The sequence below is a fragment of the Aotus nancymaae genome, unplaced genomic scaffold (genome assembly GCF_030222135.1).
Source record: "Aotus nancymaae isolate 86718 unplaced genomic scaffold, 86718_ANA_hifiasm-v0.15.2.pri h1tg000029l, whole genome shotgun sequence".
In the NCBI taxonomy this organism is placed as follows: Eukaryota; Metazoa; Chordata; class Mammalia; order Primates; family Aotidae; genus Aotus; species Aotus nancymaae.
Window position 1 is genome coordinate 11,636,717 of NW_026988442.1, and position 8,142 is coordinate 11,644,858.

Here is an 8,142-nt window from a genome sequence, read left to right on the forward strand (position 1 = left end):
CAGTCAAAGGACCTAGAAGGGTAAAGCCATTTTTTTATCCCTTACACCTTCTTTGATCACTCTATTAAAACTGCAGCCCCACCCTCCCTTGCTAGACATGCCCTATGCCCCAACCTGCTTTATTTTCTTCATAGCATGTGCAATCATCTGATATAAACATGTAATTATATATTTATTGCCTGTCACTCCTCATCGGAATGTGAGCTCCATGAGGACAGAAACTTAGTTTTGTTTGCTTTTGTTTGCTGCTGTATTCCCAGTACCTAAGACTGCCTGGTACATAGTAGGAGGTCAATAAACATTGTTTGACTCAATGAATGAATTAGTCGGTAAACAGCCACTCCCATTACTGTTATTCTGGCTTGATAAGGGTCTGTTTCTTCAGAAATTTAATGAGTTTCCCTTTCATTAGGTCTCTACTATGCCCAAGGCCTCTGCTCAGTGGAGAGGAAACAAGCATGGACAAGATGTGGCCTCCACCCTGAGGAGCTCCTAAATCTAGGAGAGGGTAAATCTGTTAGAAATGTCTTCTCTGCACTAATTTAAGCTCTACAACTGTTAACTTCTTTTCATGTATCCAAGTTTTGCCAGGTACCATACCAATAAAAAAAGACTCAATCCCTCTTCCTTCAGAGATCTGAAGCTAGTGATCATATTCTCCTCGGTCTTCTCTTCCCAAGGCTAAACAAAAAGACCCAGTGGGATTGCCTGACTCAGTTCTGCCAACTCAGAACAAGGAAGACAGACTACCGGTTAGACGGGCAGAAGAGAAGAGGATCCAGGAGCAGAGTGACTCCTTCAAAGAAAAGAGAGGGAGGCCTTAGGGAGGACTCTAGGGAATTAGGTTGGAGGTTGGGTGGGGATAGGGCCCCCGCTTAATTAAGGCGGTAGGAGATTACGCTTCTGTAGAAAAGCAGCACACTGGGAATTACCCCTTGTCTATCCATATTAAACTCAGGCAAAACCACAGTTGCTGAAAGAAAGCCCCATGATGGAAGGCTGAGGGCACTGGCAAAATCAGGAAGGTCGGACACAGAGGAGGACGTTCAAGCCCACTGGCCTCAGGATAGACATCTGCTGAGGGAAGGGACAGAGATAACAACTGCTGCTTCATGCAGCCCAAACAAACCTGGGGACACCCATACAAAAGTCAAGAAAACTCTCCAGGTTCCATTGGAGCCCCCTGAAAAAATACCCAGGTAATTTTTGACAGAAGCTAAAGGGCTCCACAGGGCTATTGGGGAAATTATTCCTAGGAAGTCTGGAAAACCCTGTGATGGTAACAGAATTTTAAGAGCAACCTCAAATGTACACTCAGCAGAAGTAGGTGTTTCAAGGGGGAGCCCCTGAGACACTTCTATTTCATTTTGGGACCTGAATAAGATTACTAAAAATTTCCACTTTTGGGGTTTCTAATGGGGTTTCCCCAAGAAAAAATGCAGAACTGCCACCATCTGCAAAGGGAGCTGAGATGCTTCAACTAAGCATATATCCATCCAAAGAAGCCAGATTAGGCAATAAGAGATCTATAGAAACGCAGACCACTGAGTCATACAGCTGAAAAAAGGCTGCATGTTTTCTTCCCTCACGCACTTCATTGCTTCCAACAATGATGTTTCCATCAGGCTAAAGGGTTTCTTCAGGGACAGCAATCCCAAAGTGGACAGGCCCATCTGAGTCCCTTCCCACATTCCCATTGGAAAGCACCAGAAACACTTGGTCCCTTTGGGGAAGGTCATACATACAACATTCCAGATGAGTATCACAGGGACTTTGTTTCTTAAAGAAAAACTCTAGGGGGCAGAGTCAGTTCCCTGAGGGAAGAAGCCCATTCATTAAAGGGTTTCTACCCTACAATTAAGGCAGGGGAAGGGCTTTTGTTCTAGATCCTTTACTAGAGTCAAGCTATGGCAGCTGGCTATAATTATTCCATTTTACAGGTGGGAAAGAGATGGACAAGAGAGCCGAACAGGTTCAGCATTTCATCAGGTGACTGCAGGCAGGCAGTAATCTGGTTGAGAGTCTAGACTTTCAGTCCATGAAGCATCACTTCACCTTAAGTCGAGAGACCTGGGGCAGGCCACCTTCTCACTACTCGCACACAGTTGTCATCTATTGGCAGGGCCTGAGACGGTTTTAACAATGAAAAAATTGGCTAGGTGCAGTGGCTCACCCTAGAATCCCAGCACTTTGGGAGATCGGGAGATTGAGACCATCCTGGCCAACGTGGTGAAATCCTGTCTCTACTAAAATACAAAAAATTAGCCAGGCATGGTGGCACGCGCCTGTAGTCCCTCCCAGCTACTCGGGAGGCTGAGGCAGGGGAATCGCTTGAACCTGGGAGGCGGAGGTTGCAGTGAGCCAAGATTGTGCCACTGCACTCCAGCCTGGCGACAGTGCGAGACTCCGTCTCAAAAAAAAAAAAAATTAATAATCAGCTCACCCTGGGCAAAACCCTGATGCCCACATGAAACCTGCCATATCTGAGTTTCACCAGTGCCAAAATCTGAGGCTACCAATATGCCTCTGGGAACCAGCTACCGCCAACTATCCTTCCCACAGCTACCTGAACAAAGCTAGTTATCAGTCCAGAGTGAGCACCTTCACAGGCATGGTTTGCTTGGCCCAATAGCATCTCTGGCTTTCTGAGCCAGCCTGTCAGGGTCACTTTATTACTCCCTGGACAACCTGATAGGATGAAAAGTGTTTAGGCTTTAGAGTTACACCAACCTCAGTGTAAATTCTTATTCGGACACTTAACTGGCTGAGGGATACCTGGGGTCAGTCATTTAGCCACAAAGAGCTTCACGTGTAAACTGGGAATAAACTCATCTACCTTGGAAGATTACTTTGGAATATATGAAACAGCATGCCATTTCCATGCTGTACCATGTGTGGCTTATGGACAGCAACTAGTACACTGCCAGCTTCACAGTAGATGCTCAATAAATATTGGTTGCATAAGTAGAGGACCTAACACAGTGTCTAGTACTTGACAGGTACTCAGCAAAGGCTAATTTCCTTCCCCTTTCCTGTAGGGAGCCTAAATTTAGAACATAGCCCTGAGCAGAACAGCCCATAACTCCTACCCTCAAGGATCTCCCAACCACAGCCTCCAGGATAGTTACGAGATGCCACCACAGTAGCCAGTCGGTGTACAGTTCAGAACAGGATAGTACCTGAGAGGAAGGGGGCAGGTACCTTATACCCAGGCTCAAAGGATCCTGACTCAAATGTTCTTTTCTCCCTGGCCTCAGGGAGAGAATGTATGCTCAGAAATGGTTCTGACATAACTGGCTCTTCCACACACAACCCCTCTGTTCACCAAGAGGAAGTGACATGTGGTATGTTGTCCAACGTGCTCTGATGATTCTTAAGCAAAGAGATGGAAGATGGAATTTCAATCCAATGGCAATCTAATGAACTTGCCCAGAGCTGCTGTGTCTAAGATCTCCTTCACAAGCACCACTGGGCAGCTGGCAATTCTCTGGTAGGGGTAGCCCTCTGCAGAGGCTGGCTGGCAGACCAGGCACCTCTCCCAGACTGCCTTTTGTTTACAGCTGGCAACACCCACCTGGTATTAGGACCACTGGCCAAAGACAATAGTCAGGCAAAGTGGGCAAGTGGCCTCAGTTCCTACTTGGAGATGCCTCAGAGGGTGTGTGTGTGTAGTACTGGAATCCTGTCCGTCCTGTAATCAGCTGAACAAATATTTGCCCCAAAAGAGAATCAAAGCAGGAGGGAATAGGAGAGGTTACTGAACAAACCAACAGGAACTATTTAATCATTTATCCCCCCCAGGGAGTTCATTTACAGAAAGGCTTTCAAGTCTAGTCAGCCTTAGCTCAAGAGAGCCCACCACCTTTACCTCCCCTGACCCCACCCCAGTTATCTAACCTCTATTGACTTGACCCCCTTGCCTTTTACAAGAGCTGGCACAGGAAAAGAGCTGAAGAAGTTGCAAAGAAATGGGAAATGAGAGAGGGGGTGGGGTTCCAGGGCCAACCAGGAGGTCTCTCCTCAGTAGTAAAGTGAAGTGCCTGCCACGCCCTAGGCCCAGCCTACAGACAGTTGCATTCTTGACATTCCTGAGTCCATGGTGCATGGCCCCTTCCACCTCAGCTCCTTCAATGGATGACTTATTTTCCACAGCTTGTTGCTTTTCTGCATATTCTGAGAGGATAGACTACCTCTCATAAACCCTGCACTCCCCTAGTTAGGGAGATGAGCAAGGAAACAGGACTGAGTTCACTGAAGAGCAAAAACTGCCCATAGTGACCACTGGTAAAGACGCTTTCACCATCTCATCCTGGCTCAGTGATGGGCAAGAGAATTCTCCCTCCCTGGAAAAGGAATTTGGCTGGTGTCGGTGACTGTGCTCAAATTATCACCAAGATTTACAAGACTCTGTAAGGCAAGGAGAGCTTGCCACACTTTTTAGTGGAAAAAACTATGCCTCAAGAAAGTAACCCAGCCTGTCCAAGGTCACACAGCTGGTTACATGACAGGGCTAGGACTTATACTGGCATCTGAAGTCTGTAACCAAATCTCAATGTCCCACAGAGCCCCAAAGACTGGGTTCTTGCTTTGCCAGCAAACAGTGCTTGAAGAGGCCCCCAGGGCTCTGGCCGGAAAGTAACAAGGAGAGCAGCTGGGGCTCCCCAACCGACCCCAGGCAGTGAAGTGCAAAGTCCCCGGGCTTAATGTGTGACACAGCAAGTGCTCCACAAACAAGGCAACGATGCAGAAAGTAGCACACTCTGGGGGAAATGAACTTAGGGGGCGCAGCGCAAACACAATCTGCACAGCTGGCACTGCCCTAAAATCTGACAATTTTCACCCATTCAACCCAGTGGGAACTCCTGCCTGGCCATGCCCTAGTCTGAGAGGAGAGTGCCACACATGTAAACTTTGAAATAAAGGGAAGTTGATTTGGGGGAGAGAAGCCCAGGATAGGACGGAGACGCCTTGCAGGGAACGGATGGAGAGAGGTCTGTGGGTCACTGATGCTCATCATCTTCTCCAGGCATTATATTCATCACCCCTTTGTGTGTGAACCATTGTATAAGGTAAGGGAAACACTGAACCAACTTCCTAGTCTCAAAGGTTAGGGACTTAATGAACACAGAGGCTATAGTTTTCTTTGCTGAGAAACTGGAACACAAGTATGGAAGAGTGGAGTCATGGGGGTGACCAGAGTGAAAGCTGCCTGATCTTTGAAGCACAGGGTCATTTTGTGAAATGAGACCAGTCAGGTCTCCTCAACTATCAACATCTCCAACAATCACCCAACACAACAGAAAGAGATACAGAAGGGCTGTTGGGGATCTCTGACCAGAGACCAAAGAAAAAGGACACACAAGGGGCTTGGTTCTTACCCAGCCGCCGTTCTCCTGGATCCAAGGCTCTAGGTGGTCATTCAGGTAAGTGGCCATCCAAGCTGCGATCCGACTCACCAATACCTGCATCTCCTTGTCTACGCTTTCCACGCACAGTGCCCCGCCGAAGGAGAAAAAGGCCACAATGCGACCCCAGTTTACCCCATCCCGGAAGAGTTCGTTCACTACCTGTTCAAAGCTCTGATACGCTGTCCCGGGGGTGATGTGGAGCTGGGATGTCAGGTCACTAAATGCCCGCCGGTACCGCAGTTCAAATTCGTCGCCCGCCTCCCTCAGTGCTTGCTTTACTGCTGCCATGGGGATCACCTCCCGGGCATCCAAACTGCTGCTGTGGCCCGTGGCTCCATTCACCGCGGGGCTGTCCGCCAGGTGCCAGGATGGGTTGCCATTGATGGCACTGGGGGTCTCCATCTCCGAATCAGTCCCTTCTGGGGCCTCAGTCCTGTTCTCTTCCACATCACTAAACTGACTCCAGCTGTATCCTTTCTGGGAAAGCTTGTAGGAGAGAAAGTCAACCACCAGCTCCCGGTTGCTCTGAGACATTTTTATAATAGGGATGGGCTCAACCAGTCCATTGTCCAAAACACCTGCTCACTGAGTCTGGTCTCTGGTTAGTGATTCTCTTCTAAGATCCAAAGCCAAGATAAGATTCTGAAGAGAGAGAAAGAGCTTCAGGAAAAAAAAAAAAATTAATATGCATGCCATTTACCCTAAACATCCCATTCTCCCTCCAGGTACCAAAACTGGTTTCTTTGTGGCTCTTAAGAAGTCTAGGTTCCAAGATACTTCAATTAAGTCAAATCGAAAACACCAAGAGTGGGCTCTGAATCTCCCACCAGCCTTTTCTACCCCAGCCACCCCCTCTTCTCCGAAATGCCTTCCTCGGAAAGTCACCCCCTGGGCAGTCCCCCACGACTCCCCCTCCCCCGCACCACCTACATTCAAATCTGCCTTAAGCAAAGGCAGGCAGGTGCAGCCCCCGGAAGATCTTTTGTATCACAGGTCGGGAGAGGAGGTGGCGGCCGGGATGCCGGTAACTCAGCCGGCCTCGCGGCGGCTGGCAAAAAACCCAGCTCCGGCTACAGGGATCATGCGACCCGCAGGCTGGGAGCCCAGAAGACGACACAGGAATTGCGAAGCTCAGGAACCAGCCCCCTTGCTTGCTTCCTTCTCCATCGCCGGGATCGAGGGCGGCCGCTCTGCAGCCGCGGCCTCCTGCCACCCGGGAGCCCAGCCCCCTCGCTCTTGCACGCCCCTTGGCTCTCCGCCTCCTACTGGGAGCCAGGAGAACTCTCCCGGAGGTGGCTGGTAGAATTTTGCTAGGTTTTCTTTTTTTTTTTTCTTTCCTTTTTCTATTTAAGCACCAGCCCAGAGTGAGGTGGAGACGTCTGAAACCCTGAAGGGACTTCTCAATGTGGTTCAAGGTTTCGATGAGGGACGCAGGGACGGGGAAACTGCCTCGGATCTGCGATCTGACTTCGGGAAGGCCACCCCCAGGCGTGTCCTGGAGGTTGAAGGCCGGAGACCCCCTACAAATGCCGCTGGTTTTCTTTGAATTCCCCAAAGGCCCTGAACGTGGCGGTGGGGGATTGCCGGGTCCTCCATTCCCCGCCCGGACACAATGGCTGCCGGCGCCCTGCACAAAGACGGGGTGAGGATGAGGCGCTGGGCCTCTTCTAGGGTCAGAAAGAGGGGTCGAGGCCTGCTCGACGGCCCCCACAGCTGAGACCACGTTTTCTTGGGGACAGGCCCAAAGTGGCTTCCTAGCGCCCCCGGGAGGGCTCCGGGGCCGGGGGCTGCACCTCTCCGGAGCCCAGGGTGGGCGGGCTGCGGCCTCGCGGCTTCTCGCGCTCTCTAGGCCTGGTACCCGCCGAGCCACCGCCCCGTCGCTAGGCAACCGCCCTCCCCCGGGGGCGCCCCCTAGACCTTTCTGGGAGGAGGGGTCTCACCCCCGGCGGCCCGCCCCAGTGCAGCCAATCAGCGAACCCAGCCGGCACGGAAGCGAAACGGCGAAGGCTCCCATTGGGCGCAGCGGCTGTCACGCACAGGGGAGGCGGCGCTCTCACCTGCGAGCCCCGCGAGCCGTGGGGGACCACATCCCCCTTCGTCGGCCTGGTAGATTCCAGACGCTAGAGCGCTTCACGGCCGAGTTCCGCGCCGCGGACCCGGGCCGGCCTACCTGGCTGCCGGCCTACCTGGCTGACTGCTCGCGCCGTCTCTCCCGAACGAGCCGGCCTCAGTTTCCCCTGAAGAGAGGGGAACTTGCAAGCTCAGTCACTTCCGGTGCCGCGGCAACGCGCGCGAGCCCGAGACGCAAAGGGAGTGCGCGCCTAAAGTGACTGGCATCAGGACCGGGGAGAGATTGCCCCCTTGCGGTAAATCCCCGGAATCGAGAGATGCAAAGAATCATTTATAACCAGATTTTCATTTATTCATTCAGTCAGTCATCAGTCAATCAGCCTATTTCATCTGTCCGTCGGTTTATATACAGAAAAAGCATCGCTTTGTGTTTAAGCACTTTGTCTGGGTTCTAACTCTGCTAGTTAGGCAAGTTTCTCAACTGCTCTGTGATTCAATGTCCTAAACTGTAAAATGGGTAATAGTACCAACCTCTCTCGTTGAGCTATTATGACGATTAAAATACTTATTAATTGTAAAGTCTATAGGACAGGCCGGGCGCGGTGGCTCACGCCTGTAATCCCAGCACTTTGGGAAGCTGAGGGGGGTGCGAATCACCGGAGGT

The 8,142-nt window shown here is 51.0% G+C and overlaps 1 protein-coding gene across 6 annotated transcripts in view; it reads right to left on the minus strand.

Moving 5' to 3' along the window:
* BCL2L1 (BCL2 like 1) overlaps nucleotides 1–7,692 on the minus strand; it is a 60,342-nt gene extending 52,650 nt beyond the window's left edge. Inside the window, exons 1-2 of one of the 6 annotated variants that reach the window (XM_012455232.3) lie at nucleotides 7,595–7,692; nucleotides 5,379–6,050 (exon numbers count right to left, since the gene is read on the minus strand). In XM_012455232.3, the coding sequence (XP_012310655.1) occupies nucleotides 5,379–5,942 (564 nt within the window). In that variant the 5' untranslated portion in view covers nucleotides 5,943–6,050; nucleotides 7,595–7,692. Of the gene's footprint in view, nucleotides 1–5,378; nucleotides 6,069–6,338; nucleotides 6,975–7,465 lie in introns of those variants that run through there. The other 5 variants (XM_012455229.3, XM_012455233.2, XM_064382302.1 and 2 more) reach the window with 5 other exon arrangements.
* Nucleotides 7,693–8,142: the final 450 nt, after the last annotated feature.